Below are 17,804 nucleotides of genomic sequence, written 5' to 3' on the forward strand. Positions count from 1 at the left end.
CAAAGGTACCGACTGAACTGAGGACGGAGAATTTTAAGTTCGGTGCTCCCTTTGCTTGGAAAGAGCTGCTCTCATTGGATGCTTTCAAGAGGGTGTTAAATGACTTGGAGGCAGACACATCTGCTGCAGATGTGTCAGCCTGATACATACAGTTCACGTCTCTACTGCAGAGCCCAGATCACCCCGTGTATGCAGAGTTTAGTCTTCACCCCAGGCAGACAGGCTGCCTGGGGTGAAGACTAAACGGCATCTGACAAACATTTGCTGTTTTACTTAACATTTCATGTTCTTACACGTTTTTATTATTTGATTTGTATTTGACTGCAAGGTCTTGGCCAGGACACTCGTACAATGACAAACACTGTAACTAGATGAGAGAGGTCCAGAGAGAAACATCAGGCATGAAAACAGCACAACTTTGAAGACCACTTCACACTAAATAAAGTCACTACCTGACACAGTTGGAGAGGACAAAAATTATGTCTCGTTTTTCTTTTTTGAGGTGTTTACTTTGCATCTTTTTGGGTTACATGTGATGAGCTACAAACACAAATGCAGACATCAACTCCTCACAGTGTGAAGCATCATATCGTCACATTTTTTAACATTTAGATTAATATGAAACATTGCATAAACGAGTAAGGCTCTTAAAAGGCCACAGAAAAGCGAGTCAGTTCAGGTAATGTTCACATCCGTTTAAATATGTAGATGACTCTGCGACAGTTAGGACAGCGATGCTCGACGTCTTGACAGGAATCAATGCAGAACGGGATGCAGCAGCAGAGGAAACACCTGGGAGAGGAAGCAGGAAGTGTTTCATTTATTTCCCCCTTTAGGTTCCAGAGTTTGTATAACTGCTTTGTTTTCTTATAAAGTGTCAGATAATGTCAAAAAATGTGTATGGATTTTTTTCCCCACTGAAGCGTTTGCTTTTACCCAAACAAGGCGAGGCCGGCACAGATGCACCAGGCCATCAGGCCCACTGTGTGATTCGTCTCTGTGATCACCGTCTGCTGGCAGTGCGGACACATAGCTTGTCCCGGGTTGTCATGAAGCGCCGCCGTTGTAACCACGTGAGTCACTGAAAATGAGAAATGCACAAAGCAAAACTTGTCGCATTGGCCTCCACATTGAAATTCTCAATCAATGCCACAATTTATGGTCGCGTAGATTGCCAGATGACTGTTCAACATTTCTGCCTCTTAAAGGAAGATTTTTCTTTCACCTGTAACTTTCACCTGTTTAGTGCTCACGATGGATTCATGTTTGTCTTTGTAGATCATAAATATAGCGATTAATAATTTCTTTAATTTCTTTCTGCTCTTTTGTCTCTTTTTAACACATGTTCAGTTATTAATGAAGCAGTGTTTGTATTTTAAATCACTTTATCTCGCGCAGCTGTTCAGGTCAGTTTGTCTGACTCTTATGTTGTTACTGCTGTCTCATGGCTTGGTTGCAGTGACTCAAAAGGACCATCAGAGGGAGCCAAATCAATGAGTATGATAAACATTAGGAACTCTGATCTCTGATCCTTATCGAGTATTTTGAGTTATTGAGCTGTTGATGCAGTAAGAGTTAATGCTGGTTCTAAAAGTCAAGCTGCCATGGAAGGAGGGACATTTATAAAACTTAAAAATGATTATATTCAGGATCACATTTGTCACCTCACAATTAAAAACAATCTCTAATGTGAGATGCTAACATAGAGGCTAATCTAGTGCGTTTTGCATTTTCGGAGTTCATGAGAATCAGAAATGTACCAAAGCACCTCTGTTATAAGCAATGCCCATAAGGTGACCCTCAACCACACAAACAGTGAACAATTGTGTTTTTGTTAAGACTACACAAACGGGCTATTCTTCTCACTATGAGCGGAGAGAGAGGATTTCACCCGATGACTTTGTGACCGAGCCGGGACATTTCCTCATTCCAAAAACTAGAGCTGGTTTACCATCTCATCAGGTGTGTGAGTGCATACATGTGTCCACTGATAGTAAAGGATTGAAGTTTTTGTGCAAGCCCTTTTCTGAGAAATGGTGCAGTACAACAATGCAAGAATCTAAGTCGTGTTGGCATACTGCATGTGACCTCACCTGTTGTTGGAGGTGCAGGAGGGGCATAAGGAGCACCTGGTAAATAAAACACACAGTTTACCAAAGTAAGAAAGCACAGACATTTGCAAGATATTCACATTTGCATTACTGTTGTAACAAAAGCAGTGAAGTGAAATATTTTAAATTTGAATTTGGATTGATGCTCTTCAACTTTTTTTTAAACTTCTACAGATGAATGTTTTAATCATTATGGTTCTTCTGTGAAGCAGTTTGAGTTTGAAAGGTCGTCAACTTTGCAATATGATGGTGAGCAAACAGTATTTGTTGCTTGGAGAAGCCAGCAAGACACAGGAAGTCATAGTGGATGTGTTTTAAAGGATGTGGGACTTTTTGATCCATTCAAAGCCAACTTTAAGCACCAGCATGAAACCACTCTGCACGCTAGTGATACTTCCGCTATACTAAAGCCTCTGCTCTCCTCCAGCAACAGACCTCCAAACCCCCACCCCCATCCACTCCCGACCACATGAAGGACATTTTGCACAAGCGACAAAACTGAATTGAGGTTGGTTTGTTTTGGAGACTGGTAAGTCGGCAATGAAAGATACAAGCTTTTAGACAGATCGGGTGCAACACAGTGAAGACGAGTCGCACCCGAGCAGCTGATGAGGTCATGATTGTGACCTTTGGTCTGAGTAGGAATATTGATGATTTGTTGCCTCCTAAAACGGTCGAAGCAGGATGTGAAGTCCCTTGTGTGATTTTGTTTTTGTCCATACGCTCAAGCAAATATGTAAAAGGTCACATTGACGTCAGAAAAGTAGCATCACTGTTGTCTCACTCACCTGTCTGGTATCCAGCGGGCGGTGCTGCTGGGTAGAACCCGGGCTGAGGGTACGTCCCAGGCTGTGGGTACATCTCTGGCTGAGGCGCAGCGCCCCCATAGGTCAGAGGCGGCCCCGGGTATGGTGGAGCTGACTCCTGTGGTGGGTATCCTTTCTCCATATTCAGAAATCTTTACTGAAGTTAAAAATAAGTTTATTATTCATATTTAAAGCTAGTCCTCAGGTCAAGCACATTTTACACTATTTCTCAAACAACACCATTTTTTAAAAGGTTCATTTTAAGGCTTTTTATGCCTTTGTTTAGGGACAGGACAGTGGATAGAGTCAGAAATCTGAGCAAGGGGAATGACGTGGGAAAATATGTCCTGAAACAATCTCATCAGTTGTCAAAGGGTTAAATGGTTAAATGGTTTAAGGTCGCTTCACTACGTGTCCAAGCTTGCATAGGCCAACTGTTGTTTTTGTTGACGAATAGAGCATGAGAATGAATCTCACTTCCTCTTTGTTTGACAGTAACAAAGAATTTATGAAAAGTTGTGATAATTCATTACCAGGTTGAAAAATGTGCGCTTTAATAAAACAAAAGAACTATCATAAGAGAATAGTTTTAACGAAAATAGATCAGACCTTGTTTAAGTCTCTCTTATTGAACTCAGACTGATTTAAGCACACAGTGAGAATTTGGAACATTTTACGTTTGTGGTGGAGCAAACTCACATTTCCAGTATGCACGTTATGACCACAAGTTTCTCAGTAACGCTTTGAAATCAAGCCATGTGTGAACCACAGTCAGATAAAGACAACACGCTCTCAGGAAAACCCACACCAGCAGCTTTCACATCAAACATTTCCCCTAAAACTATATAGCTTTTATCAGGCTGAATATTTTATCTAAACCTGCAAAGACTAATATTTTTGTCCACTTGGGGAAGCAGATTAAAAACAAAACATTGCAACATTTAGAATTAATTTGTCAAATTTATAGAGTCACATATTACATTCAAGCTAGTTTTGGATTATCATTTATTTGTCAGGTTTAATTCAATTAAAAAAAAAAACTTTATTTGTCCCCAGGGTGAAATTCAAGGGCACACAGAGCAGTAATGAATTTCACCAAGATTAAGTGTCAGATTAAAAGTGTCCCTGCGCTTTGCAGAAGCAAAGACCGACATCAATGAGCTGCTTTTGAACAGTAGAAACTCCTTTAGGAAATATTGACTCTTAAAGTCAGAAAGGATTTTAAGCTTTGTTCAAGGAAAGGGCAGCAGGAGGGACAGGTAATAATTCTTGATGCATCCGTATTTACAATTACTTAATCCTCTTTAAAATAAAATATTACACTGAAGAAAGTCTTTCAGAAGCAGAAGAGGAAATGTATATTTCTCCTGTCATGAAACTCAGTCACAGGTAAAAGCCTAAAATTATGATCAGCTATGTGAACTAAAAATATCACGTCTCTGAAAGAGGACTTTATCTCCCTTTTCAAACAGCCCCATGTGCTCTCAATGACACATCTGTGCTGTGGTCCAAATACAACATGAATTACAGGTAGGTGTGTGACCCTGTCGAAACCAGGTTTCTTACAAGTTTTGTTGCATGTCTCTTTAAATGCAACGAGCGGCATCTCAGTTTTCCCAGTAGATATTACTCCTTCGCTAGCAAGAATAAAAATGGCGGACCAGTGCGAAAGAAACTCTAGGCTAGGAGTAACAGTATTAGAGCCGCACTGATTAATCAGTGAGCCAATAATAACAGCTGACATTATCACATACTGTTCTGTAAATATCTTTTAGCTGTTTCTAAAAGTTCAAATGCTAAGCTAACCAGATAAAGAATGTAGCTCACAAGGACTCATTGTTGATTTGTCCACACGTCTGTGACAGCACAATTTAGCCCGACGTGTTTCGGCTTCACCAGGGTCATCGAGGCCTCGAGCTGAAACGTGTCGGGCTAAATTGTGAACAAAGTTGATCTTCATTTCTACAACTGATGCTGGAGCATTTTGACCTCTTTAAGCCTTTCACTCTTTGTGCACCTTGTAAATCAGATAATCCTCTGCTTCTTTAGCATTTCATTAACATTCATCTTATATATTACATTTGATCTTAAATGGTTGACTATAGTCAATGTGACAAAGACTTTGGAGCATAAAACAAAGAATCAAATAGAAAACAATTGTACTAAAAATAAATCCAATTCAAACTAAGAATATTCCATTATTTACTGTAATGATTTTTTTGTATATTTTTCTGTTCCAGGATGAAGACAAACATGACGGCCTGTCGTGTGCGGAGGAGTCTAACGTGATGCCGTAATCAGATTATTTAGTAAGTGAGCCTGGAAAATCCTCTTTGTTCACCTTCACAGGACATACGAGGTGTGCAGATCACGTTGATTGTTTGGAGTTATTGTATTGCTCCGAGTAAAGAAGTGGGATGATCTGTATATTATTATATACATGTATTATTTATAATTCATTAAATGTGTGACGGGGCTCGAGAATAATTAATAAATGACTAAAATGAAAATCAAGTTGTTTTATGTATTCTATTGGGTGTAAATGTACATAAACATTTTAAAGTTTAAAAATCTGATTTAAAGTGAAATTTATTAGATTTATTAATGAAATAGTTTATTGCCTTAAACTTAGAAATATGCATTTTAAACAAATAGGATTTATTTAATTTTTAATTACGAAATTAAAACAGTTTATTGAGGGAATTATTGAGGTTTTAAATACATTGATTTTTTTTATTAATATCACATGACGGTTACAGTAATACTTATTTACTAGTTTATTTTATACTAACATTATGTAATAAAATGGAAATTTTATATGGAATTCAAATACATAAATCTTACATTTTAGGTGAAAATATTGTTGTGTTACTCTACAATGATCTCTGGAAAAACAAAACATGATTATGATAGTTTATTATCATTAGATTATTTATTACATAACGGTAATGTTACGGTGGATTTTTTTCACCAACAGAAACAGCACTATATCTAAGTGGTGTTATGACTTCCTTAATATGTCGTCACTTTCCACTATTTGGGGAAACAATCAGTTTAAAGAAGGTTAAGGAGGCATAAAGCAGCATAAGTAGTGTTGAAAAGGATTTTGTCCCTGACTCTGTTTGAGGATCGCTCCATCAGATTAGTACTATGGTTCATACAACAGAAGCTTTTATGGTCAGACTCGTGGTAAAAAGTCTCAGACAGCCCTGTTGTCCCTCCTGTGTCTCCTCATGAATCAATCCTAAATCAATTAGAGCAACATGAAGCAATCCCACTGATGGAGAGCTTCAACTCACCACAGGATTATATCAGTGCCTCGCCCCTATTTTGTTTGTACAAGGTGGCCGGATGTGTGTGAACATTTATGATATCAGTTCTGAAAGTGACTTTTGAATTCAGTGTCAAAGAAGAACATGAGTAACATCAGGAATCAAAACATTAACAGCCAGCACAAACACAAACCCGATTACTTCGATACTAAAGTAACAGGAGATAAAATTAGTAAAATTAAAAGTAAAGTAAAATTGTGTCCAAAATAAGTTATACCTACTTGTGACTTTCCCTAAGAGGTTGCGCTCCTTCCTCCTGCTCCAGCTGACGGACAGAGTGAGAACGAGAAGTGAACACTCTCTGAGCAGAAAGTGAAACGCAACAGAGGAGGAACAATGTCAGCTTCTTCTCTCTGGTTGAGCAATCACAGAATAAACGATGCCCCTCCCGCACCATTCTCCTCACTTCCTCCCATGTGACTGGGAGGATGTCCAAACATATTTAGCTGACCGGCCTAACTGAGTTTGTTCAACATGTTTGTCAAATCCTGACCCTGCATGGATGCAATAAGAAAGGATGAAGAACACCGCAAAAAGAAAAGAAAAAGGTGTGTTAGAGAAGAACAAAGTGTTTCTGTTGACCCAACGTCATTAACATACAATAAGTAAAAATCCCATTTCACAACACACACATGACAGCATCACAGCAGTATTACAAAAGACTGTGACTCAAATGTCAAAGGTTGAATGACAAGAGAAAGATTATACAGTATCGAGAATGGACAGCAAGAATTTCAAAGACCAAGGACCAAAGAGCCGACGTGCTCAACTCAAAAACTCTTCAAGTCTCCTGAACGCTGTGAGCATAAAGGGGTTTGGGGTTTTGCCACCACAGGTGGCTTGCCCTTTGTCACGCCACTCCATATGTAACACGCTTCTTGCTAAAGTCCTCATTGGTTAATGAACAGCCAGCGATTCTGACGCACACTTCACCCTTGTATCATATCCTGCCTGATATACTGCATATTTAATTATGCTGCCGGCTTTACCGCTCTCGCTCCTCTACACTTTGACAAAAAAAAAAAAATCTCTTTAGGGCCAACTTTATCCACGGACGTTCCCTGGAGCTGCAAGTCCATTTAAAAAATAACAAAACAGGCAAAGAAACACAAGATGTAATATAATGCAAATAAATACACTGGACAGTGATCAGACTAACACCAGGAGAAGAACACCGAGCGAGTGAAGTGATCATTGTGCAATGGGGAACAAAAATTCAACTGGAACTAAATCAACAGAAACTGAATGAAAGATTAGGGAAGTTAGCCAAAGGTCCGATTGAGGTGACGGCCACATGCTTCCAGGACTATCGCCTTTGTACATGGGGCGACAACAATATGAAAGTAAACCGAGGTGCTTTTGAGCAAGGCACCTAACTGTAGCAGCCCCTACTCTGACATCTCTCCACTAGTGCATAGCCACAGGTCCCGTGTGTGTGAGAGGCATGTCTCTCAGTAACAGAGTACATAAAGTGTAAGATAAGAAACTTTAGGCGTCACTCTGGTTATACAAGTAGAATTGTGAGAAATTCATATTTTTGGAAGCTCCATTAGTATCAAATATAATAAAGAGAAATTAAAGATATAATCACAGAAGCAACAGTACAACAGATGATCCTGCCTCTCATGAGGTAATTTTTCCTTTAAATGTTGCGTATCCAAACCGCGTCTTGGATTCCTGACTCGTGACTCCTGCTGACTGTGAGGACGCCGAGAGGTCACAGGACTCTCACAAGAACATCACCCGTCACATTTGGAATGCATTACGCCACAGACACACTGATAATCACAGGGAGACATGGAGAGGCGCTGACTTTAAATCCACAGGTTTCATTCAGTTTTCAAAATGGCCACAAGAGGTCAGCAAAGTGTGCATCAAAAGTTAGTCACAAGCACAGACAGGCTCAGTGTTTTCTGTTGAGAGGCATCTTAGGACGACTGCATGTGTTGTTAATAGAAGTTTGACTTGACTTTATTTTACCTAGTGTCCATGGGATTACTGTTTTTCTAAACTTACTCTTCAGCATTGTGTTATATCATAAATCACCATGTAATTCTCCTCTCTACTCCCTATTCATAAATATTTCAAAAATACCTGGTCTCCTTGTTTTTGTTGTCCAACAAGTTTCTCACGGTGGAAGATTCAGTAACATTAGTCTTCCACAATTATTCAGGGACAGATGAAATGTTGGAAAATGATTTTATTCTGCAAACCTCATTTAAGATCCTGAAGCAAATAAAGGGTGTGCTGGGTCCTCAGAAATCTTTCCTTCTATTTGTAAGGACTCCTCTTTTAAGCCAGGTTTGATGGATATTGTTTTTTCACACTAAGGGCTTGTCTACAGTTTTTTATATGAACAAACAATATGCATCTTTTGCATAACTCCAGTCAAAACACAGACTTCCTTTTAGACATTTTTTTCAGTATCTCCAACTTAGAAATGTAGTGAGGCGCTGTCTAATTCCTGACAGCCTGTCTGTAAAACTGGGTTTGTCAAACCATGTTTTGCCTCTTCCTTCTGCTCTACAACAAGCTTTGAGGTTTGGTCTGTTTGAAGCAAACAGTTTTCCTGGGAGAGTCAGCCTCCCCCCTTTAAAAGAAGGGCTAAGCGACATGGTTTCTTGTCTATATATTGAAGAGATGTTTTACACACTGTCAGACGCGCATCCCAAGTTTCGATATGGGGAACCTTTTATTGAGTATATTAAGAAGTGGAAGTGATAGTATTTCAACACACTGTGCTACTCTCTTATTCTTTGAATCCTGACTGTCCTGCCTTGCCTCTCACCCTCCTTTCGTCTGGCTTTATCTCAATTTTTCAGACACTACCCCACAATCAATACACCTAAGGACATTGCATCAACATTTGGACCACATACATACTTCTTTTCCTTTCTTAAGGTGGCAGTTTGACCCATGTTGCTGTGCGTCTCCTCCGTCTGTACGTGGGTATTGTATTGTATCGGTATCTATGTCTCTTTACATCGTGCTCTTCGGCTTCTGTTCTTTGTAGAGAATGATGTCAGTGTTTAATGATTTTCTAGTACTTGAAGTTATTCAACGGGTGAGTCTCCCTTTGATTTGAGATAAAAGTTTGATTTATTGATTTATTTCACTTACACAATTTCACAGTTCAGTTTCAATTTGACAAGAGTTTCTTGGGTGTGTAAAAGTTGTCTTTATAGCAGACACACTGAATTTGAGCTTGACTTGTTTCACTTGTACAGACACTCATTTCTCGGAAGTTCACACCTGTATCCCAATGCGTGTCATTCTGTCTCATCACACCGCTTTATCTTAAAGGTCACATATTGTACTGGTTTTCATTTACAGTTTACAGCTTGGGCTTTCTTGCTCCATGTCGTTTACGGTGAGAAGGCAGACTCAGAAGGCAGAACAAACACCTAGCTGTGGGAGTGTCCCCCCACCTGGGGGAGGGGCTACTGCCCTTTGTGATGTCATGAAGGGAAAATCTCCAAAGGGCCTTTTTGAGCACACATTTTATGAAAAGTAAAGCAGGCCGAAGACAGACAGGATGGACTTTTCGAATAATTTGGGGAGTTTGTAGACGGACAAGGGACACATTAGTGTAAGAGAAACATAGTGAAGTGTGTTTTGCACAATGTGACACCCTTTAAACACATTCAATTACAATAGTGCACAATAAAGCCACCTTTCCTTTTATCATCCTGTAGCACATTTACAGAAGTGAACTCTAGGGAGGAACATAATATGTAATTAAAACAAAGTGACATAAAGGAGAAGTGAAAGGGTGAAATGAGAAGAATGAGCCCTGTGTCACTCAGGGTGCAGTTATCGTTTTACTGACCAGGCCTCAGCAAACATAAGCAAATGGGCGGGAACAACTGACGTGTACACAGATTCATTTAGGTCTATTACACACACTGAGCATCAATCATTTGTGGCCTTGCTCTGTTAGGAAGAACGTGAGATAGGAAACGACCACAAGCGTCCCTCAGTTTCTGAGCAGAGAGCCTTTCATAATAATCTGAGGACTTATTTAATCAGAGATATCAGAGGACACGAGGGATTCTTTTCTTGAATATCTATCCAGAGCTACAGTATAGTGACGATTACAACTATTGTCATGCCGGACCTCAAGACCCTGATGGTGCCGGTGGGCATAGTACGGATACTGGAGCTGATCTTCACCTGCATCTCCTTCAGCCTGGTGGCATCTGCTGGCCACACTACTCTGTCCTACTGGACGCTGTGCATGTTCGTGTGGTGCTTCTGTTTCTGTGTCACCTTCCTCATCCTCGTCCTGGAGCTCAGCGGTTTCAACAACAAGCTGCCCATCTCATGGGACGACTTCACTACAGCTTTTGCCATGCTGGCGACGCTATTGGTGAGTTCCATATATTTTCGTCTTTTTGAACAGTTTTTTTTAGATGCAGGTTGTTAAAGTGCAGTGACTAAAACATTGGATGTTGGTTGTATTTAAATTAATATTCCTGCTGATTTTAGTGCCTCTAAACTTAAATTTAACCTTCAATGAAACATTTTTAATTATATCCAAGATACTGAATCGGTACCATGCTGTATGAAACATGGGTGTAGTCCCAGTCACCCTTTTGTTTCACAAAGAGCATTATGAAGCTCAACAATAGTAGTACCCTCTCTAGAGACATAAAGCAGGGTCTCCATGGTGTTTAATTTAAATACTTTCCAACCGACATCCTACTGACTTTATTGCTCTTTATGGCACATCTCCTGACTTCCTCCTTTATCTATACTTTCCTTGTAACGTAAAAACTGCGCCCACAATTAGACCGCCTCAATGTATATTCAGAAACAATTCTTCATCCTATTAGATTTAGATAATAGCAGCCTAATCAGCTGACTCAGAGGTTCAGTATGTGGCTAATAGCTCATTTATACTCCCAACAGGGAGCGGCTGAATGGACTGATAACAAATGACTGATTTCTAACCTCAAACAACAGAACTACATCCAGAAGCTTTTATCATGCTTGCAGGACTTTGTTTTAATATATATAAATCTCTGAACATGATCAGATGATGTTGCAGTCATTTATGTATTATTACTATTTAATGGTTCTAAAGAATACAAGGCTGTTTAATGTTCCTATCTGGAGCCATGGAGGAATTTATGTGCATCATTAAAGCATGGTAGTTGCTTGTTACTGTAAGTGTTATAATTGTGTGTTTTGGGTTATTGTTTATGATATAATTTAGATGGGATTTTATTGAGTAGGACTGGGTTAGCTCAAACAAGCTGTTTAGAGATATTTCCCTTTATGGCATCACAAAAGGAAGTAAACCTTAACTGTGTCAAATTACGGGTACTTCCTGTTTGGATACAAACCTACCTTTTTCTTTTCATAAAAAAGGAAAAAATAAAGCTAAAGCAATGGCTGTTTTTTTTTTTTGTTTTTTTTTTTAGCAGTGCAGAATGTACTGTAGTAATTAAAACCGATTCATATCCTACTTGTGTGCTTCCTCTCCTACAGGTGCTGGCTGCATCTATCATCTTCCCCACCATCTTTGGCAGGACAGGGTACGGCTTATACATCGGTGCCAGTGTTACCTCCTGTCTAGCCTTCATCCTGTACGCCACCGAGGTTGGGCTAACCCGGGCCAAACCTGGAGAAATCAGTGGCTTTCTGTCCACAGTCCCGGGACTCCTAAAGATTCTGGAGGCCTTCGTGGCGTGCATCATCTTTAGCTGCCTGAAGCACATTGGTTTCCAAGTTTACCCAGGCCTCCAGTGGTGTGTTGCCGTCTACTCCATCTGCTTCATTTTTGCCCTCATTGTCATCATTTTAACAATCGGCCGCCTCCTCTCTCTCTTGCCCGCATTTGATAAAATCCTGTGCGGCTGTAATGTGATGGCGGTGCTGATGTACATGACGGCCATGGTTGTTTGGCCGGTTTACAGTTTCAAGAACAACCCAAGGCCTGCATTATGCAAACTTGTAACATACTGTGCATGGGATGATTTAGTGGTTATCTCTTTCCTGACGTGTGTCAATTGTGTCGTTTACATTGTTGATACCGTATATTCTTTTAGGCTGGTCTTCTTCATAAGCAGGAGCTAAACTGTAAGTTGGCTCATAGAAATGTTGGCTATCTTGCATCAAAGGTGTGTAAAATAATGTATTTCATTGTTGTTTAACAAGGTCTGAAACAAAGGATTGTTCTGTTATCCTGATTATCAGCTTTTAAATGTTTAACTTCTGGAAAAGTTGTCCTCATTTCTTTCCCCCTGCATCATTGTTGTTCTGTTATTGTGATTTTGCAACTTTGTAATAATAGACTTGTCAATCCATGCATGTGAAATACAAATAAAATCTCATTTCATGTCATTTTGTCATTTCAACACAGAGTTCACAAACCACAGTAGTGACTGAAATTAATAAATAAGGAATCTGTTTAACTCTTGACCTGGCTGTTTAATGGTTAAACAGAGGGGCCTCACCTTAAAATTCTAGACGGACGTTTGCAGAGGTGTGTTGAATTGTGCAAACCCAAAGACACGCCGCAGTGATAGCTTTCAGCTCCACTCCTTTTTTCATGATAGCAGGGGGAGAGAGAGAAAAGAAAGAACAAACCTGCACTCTGTTTGTTCTGTCAATGCCCAAAGTAAACTTACAAGTTCCACAGCGGCATGATGCAGATGAAATCAATAAAACAGTGGGCTGATTGAAGATGAACAAGCTTCTTTCTGTAGTTTTTCAAGGTGGAAGGTGCGTCAGTAGAGGCCGAAACTTCAACATGAGTAGAAAGACTTCCGCACACTGTCAGTTTCATATAAAAAGTACAGAAATATAAGGGTGTGCTTGAAGGGAACACCAAAACATTTTAGAATTTTTGTTTTTAATGTTTTTGTCTTTTGGTCAAATGGATAAAAAGTGTATTTTATAGTTCATGCATTTCTGGGGGGAAAAGTGTTGACACTGATGTGAAGGGGACATGACTTTAGTAAATCCATTAAAGCATGTCAGTGTTGTAATATTGGCTGTTTTACAGTGTCTAACAAGAACATCAACCTTCAGCAGCCCAAAACTATTTTTAGGAAAAATCAGGAAAAATTTGCTGCAATTTCAGACACACATGCAAAACGCCCTGCTGATGAAAAATAATGTGCAAACAGCAGAAGCTGCAGCACTGGAAAACACGTGGCAAATATGCAAATGGAGCAAGTCAGAAAACATACAAACACCAATAAAGCGCTCCAGATATTTTTCTCAAAGCTCAATGCTCATATTTTAGAGACAAAAACAACAGTCTTTTCCTCAATGGAATAAATAAAACAGCTTTAAAAACCACTCTTTCAAAAAGTCTGTTCCTCAACTCTAAGCAGTAAAACAAGTGTCCAAAGACAGGAAAAGGGCAATTTGTCTCTGTGATGTGGGAGGGAGGGATGTCATCACTGTGTCAGAGATTAGCTCATGAAGGAGGCTTGGCTGGAGGAACAGAGTCCAGTGTGTTTGTCTTAAAATGAACATGATAACAGTGAGTCAGCAGCCAATCAGAGGAGAGACTCACGGGCCATAAAGTGGTCAGATAAGCTGAGGATGCTCTGTTTGAACTGCAGCACACTTTGAGTTTCATTTTAAAGGAACACACCTACTGCGACGCTCCATGGATCTCTTCGACAGGCTCGTTCATTTGTTGAAACATGCACTCAGAGTAAAGTGACTTTGGAGACGAAACAAAGGCCCGTTTTTTTTTTTCCTAAGGTGAAGCGGACTCATCTTTTGCAGCCATGGTCCATGTGGATTTGCGAGCGCTCACTCAGCCTGTGGGCATCATGAGAATAATGGCGACCCTCCTCACTTGTATGTCCCTTAGCCTGGTTGGCTCTGCGGGATATTTCAATTCTCCTTACTGGGCGTGGTGCATGTTCACCTGGTGTTTCTGCTTCTTCTTCACCCTCGTCATCCTCATCCTGGAGTTCACCACCATGTCTTCAAAACTCCCATTCGCCTGGATGGATTTCACCACCGCTTTTGCCATGCTGGCGAGCCTCATGTGCTTCGCCTCCTCCATCATCTACCCCACGTTCTTCACCTGCAAGAGCTGCCATCGTCAGATCGGAGCGTCCGTGGTGTCCTGGGTGTGTTTTGCCGTGTATGCAGGAGAAGTGGTCTTAACTCGCCTCCGTCCAAGCGGGGAGCACATCGGTTTCCTCTCCACTGTGCCGGGCATCATGAAGATGTTGGAGACGTTCCTTGCCTGTATCATCTTCACGTCGCTGGAGACGACACAGTACTCGAACAACTCTGCATTGCAGTGGTGCATCGCCGTCTTCTCCCTGTGCTTCATCTTTAACATCATCATTATCCTGCTCACCATTGGGCAGGTCACCACTTACTTCCCGGTCTCCTTTGACAAAGTTGTTATTGTCTATAATATTTTAGCAGCAGTGATGTACACGACAGTGATGGTCCTCTGGCCACTGTACAGTTTCAAAACAAAGAGACCCAGTAACTGTGGACGCCTCTGCCCCTGGGACAAACTGGTGATGGTCACCTTCATGACCATCATCAATTTTATTGTTTACACCCTGGACTGTGTCTACGCCATACGCCTCGTGTTCTGCGTCAGCCACCAGTGATACTCCTGCTCCATGGAGTTAACAAGAACTGAGTCCTGGGCGTGACTTTATGTGGACTGAGTGGATCTGAAGTTTGGGCGTTTTATTCTTTTTAACAAAAAGGTTATGAGTTTTCCTCGAGTTTATTGTTGTTGTTGTTGTTGTTGTGGACAGGATGCATGTCAAACTGTTTATTCTGCTTACACTTTTTTATAGATATAAGAAGATTAATGAAAACGTTCCTGCTCAGTTTGTTGTGAACATAGAAGAAGAGTTAGTTAATGATTACAACTGTCATAAAATCACTATCATAAAAATTTAAAATAGCCTTGAAGAACTTTGGATCCTGATACTAAAATAGTGATCAAACAATGCAGGGGATTAAACTGAGCTCAATTACTCGGGGTGACGGTTAAATAGTGTATCTTGTTAAAAGACGTGTTTATTTTCACATTTGTACTCGTCATGTCTTTATTTGTGGGTGCTGCAGCATCTTAGAGAAACAGGAGAAAAATGTCCTACCTGGTTAGCTGGGAAGATTGATATCACACCCATATCAGCATGTCAGGAAGTTTCTGCACTATTGGGCAAGAAAGAGTCCTGCACTTTTACTGCCTGACAGGTCAATATAGCACACATCACATCATTTAGCTTGTATATCATATCTTATACAAGGTAAATGAGCAACATCAAACACTAATTCATGAGTGAAAGTTGATCTTCAGATCCGGGCTATTTCCCTCGTCTTCAAGCTGTTGGCCTGCTGGTGTTGGTGTTTTTTGCTGATTTTCACCTGATCCTCATGACTTGATTATTTGCCATCATGTCATCACCATCTGAGGCAGACTAACCACTAGCTACCTTAGTGTGAAACAAAGTAGTGGGAATGAAATCAACCTCTTTTCAAGAGAAACGTGTTTCATTAGCGACCTCCATGAAAAGAAGTAGACTTCATGAAGCTGGATTTGTTATCCTCCTCGTTTTTTTTACTCGTCTTCCTCAGTGCTGGTGGTGTAAATCCTGACCGTATGACATCAGCTCCTTCTTTTCCTTCTCAACCAATCAAGTCTCTCTCACTCCTAATCCTGCAGCTATTGTGCTTCCACGCACACCAATCTGTGTGAGTGAACTCGGGTCAAATGGAGCAAGTCAAGCGCAGAAAATGTGGCCTTTTTTTTTCTCGTGTCAGTCTGTCAGAAAGACACGCCCGTTCACAGTGTGAGAGACAAAGGAAGATAGAAGTCAGCAGAGTCAGCTTGTAGAGGGAAAACATTCATTTAACACGAGATTAGACTTTAACTTCATTGATTTCAGGAGGAATTCTAAACTAAACAAGAAGTCGCGTCTATACAAAGAGAGATATCAATCAAACCCATTACACTTATTTAACCTTATATTGTATTATCTGACAGACAGAGAGGAAACTGGTTCCTATAAAACATGATTTTTCTGTCATTAAAAGCTGAAGAGAAGTAAGCGCAGACATCTGTCCACATTCATGATCCTCGTCATCCCGTCCTCTGTCCTCCCAACACTTCCTGTCCCTCCTCAGCTATCCAATCCAATAACAGCAAAAAGACCCCCCAAAAATTAAGAGAAGGGCCCCCGATGGTCTAGTCGTTAGTTTGCACATCCCGTGTGCATCGGCTATAGTCCCTGACTTGTTCTGCATTAAAAATAAAAGCCAAAACTTTGACCAAAAACACTACATCGATTTCTGTGCAGGAGTTTGCCGGCTGTTTTTTCAGAACTGAAAACAAAAAAATTACCAATAATTGGGTGCTCTTCACTTTTATTTTTGTTGCTACGTTATCAAAGCAGATATTGATATTGTTGGATTTTTTTTAGAAGTATCTCATCTAGGTTTAAAATCCTGGGCTTATGACATCTATTTCAGAGTTTAGAGACTTGCAGCTTGTAAAAGAGACCAAAGATGTGTGCATACAACGAATACACTGCCTGTATCATTATCGGTGTAGGTAGGCAATCCTGTCTGCAGTCTCAAACAGTGACACACACAGTGTAATGACATGCATGGTCACCGTCCTCATCAGCTCACCTGCTGAGATGCACTGAGGTGAGCCAACAGAAAACCATACAGTGAGCCTAACAGCGTGTGAGTCACTCTGTCTCCCCATGCTCATTACCTCTTATTAATGCCCCCTCCTGATTGGTGGCCTTTCATTCAGAAATCAGAGGGGTATCCTGTGAAAAGGAATCACTGCTAATTAATGGCCACAATTCAGGAGGGTCAGTGACAAAGATGAGCTCGTGCTGGTTTGAATAGTGCGTCTGTCGTCATTGTTACATAATATAATGAAGCTCCGCCCTCAAGTCAGTCTTTGTACTTTCACATTGACCACCGCAAAACTATTAAAGAGCCTTCAAGAGGTCTTATTTATGAAAATGCACACACAGCTCTGCATTGGCAGGTCAACAGCACAGCTCCATTAAAAAACAATTTATAGGAGCTCAAATGTCTCCGAACATCAATCGACTTGATTTAAAATGTTTTTGGACATGCAGGGCCGTGTTTGTGAAACATGATTCTTATTGTGAAGGGTCTTCTGATGCTTCTTGTGATGATTTTTTTTTACTCTCTCTTGCCAACAGCTGACATCTGCTGCAAGTATTTTTTTTTAGCTCCTTCTACTTTTTGCAGCTCTGAAAGTGGCTGACTTCCAAAAAAGCCAAATGTTGCTGAAATCCTAAATAATGTCTTTTTAGGGAAAAGCCTTCCCTTCTCTCCCTCCGTCCAAGAAGCCCGGACACATTATAGTTATGACTGTCAAGTCTCTCTCTTTACGTGATGAAATAGGAGCGCTTTGTTAGCAGAAATAATGAGTACTTCAATTTATAAGCACCAAGAATAAAAAATCTTTAAACTCAGCATTGATGATGCCTCTCGGTCTTTTGTCTGAATAAAGTTGAACACAGTGTCCAGGAGAGCATTTGAGGTTTCTAAACACTTTA

The 17,804-nt window shown here is 40.4% G+C and overlaps 3 protein-coding genes across 5 annotated transcripts in view; 2 read left to right on the forward strand and 1 right to left on the reverse strand.

Moving 5' to 3' along the window:
* Nucleotides 1-487: 487 nt before the first annotated feature.
* The window catches only part of LOC306838534 (lipopolysaccharide-induced tumor necrosis factor-alpha factor homolog), a 52,943-nt gene continuing 35,626 nt past the window's right edge, over nt 488-17,804 (reverse strand). The window contains exons 3-7 of one of the 3 annotated variants that reach the window (XM_079366743.1): nt 6,471-6,514; nt 2,900-3,074; nt 2,094-2,129; nt 937-1,081; nt 488-792 (exon numbers count right to left, since the gene is read on the reverse strand). In XM_079366743.1, the coding sequence (XP_079222869.1) occupies nt 687-792; nt 937-1,081; nt 2,094-2,129; nt 2,900-3,059 (447 nt within the window). In that variant the 5' untranslated portion in view covers nt 3,060-3,074; nt 6,471-6,514 and the 3' untranslated portion in view covers nt 488-686. Of the gene's footprint in view, nt 793-936; nt 1,082-2,093; nt 2,130-2,899; nt 3,075-6,470; nt 6,551-17,804 lie in introns of all 3 variants that reach the window. The other 2 variants (XM_079366742.1, XM_079366744.1) reach the window with 2 other exon arrangements.
* On the forward strand, nt 10,192-12,597 carry LOC306838737 (myeloid-associated differentiation marker homolog). The gene is made up of 2 exons (XM_079367083.1): nt 10,192-10,618; nt 11,743-12,597. The coding sequence occupies exons 1-2, from the start codon at nt 10,358-10,360 to the stop codon at nt 12,328-12,330; spliced, it is 849 nt and encodes a 282-aa protein (XP_079223209.1). The 5' UTR covers nt 10,192-10,357; the 3' UTR covers nt 12,331-12,597.
* Nucleotides 13,355-15,282, forward strand: LOC306838752 (myeloid-associated differentiation marker homolog). Its single transcript, XM_079367099.1, has one exon. It carries the CDS (start codon nt 14,001-14,003, stop codon nt 14,850-14,852), a length of 852 nt encoding a protein of 283 aa, XP_079223225.1. The 5' UTR covers nt 13,355-14,000; the 3' UTR covers nt 14,853-15,282.

This window comes from Symphodus melops, assembly GCF_947650265.1.
Source record: "Symphodus melops genome assembly, chromosome: 17".
Classification (NCBI taxonomy): Eukaryota; Metazoa; Chordata; class Actinopteri; order Labriformes; family Labridae; genus Symphodus; species Symphodus melops.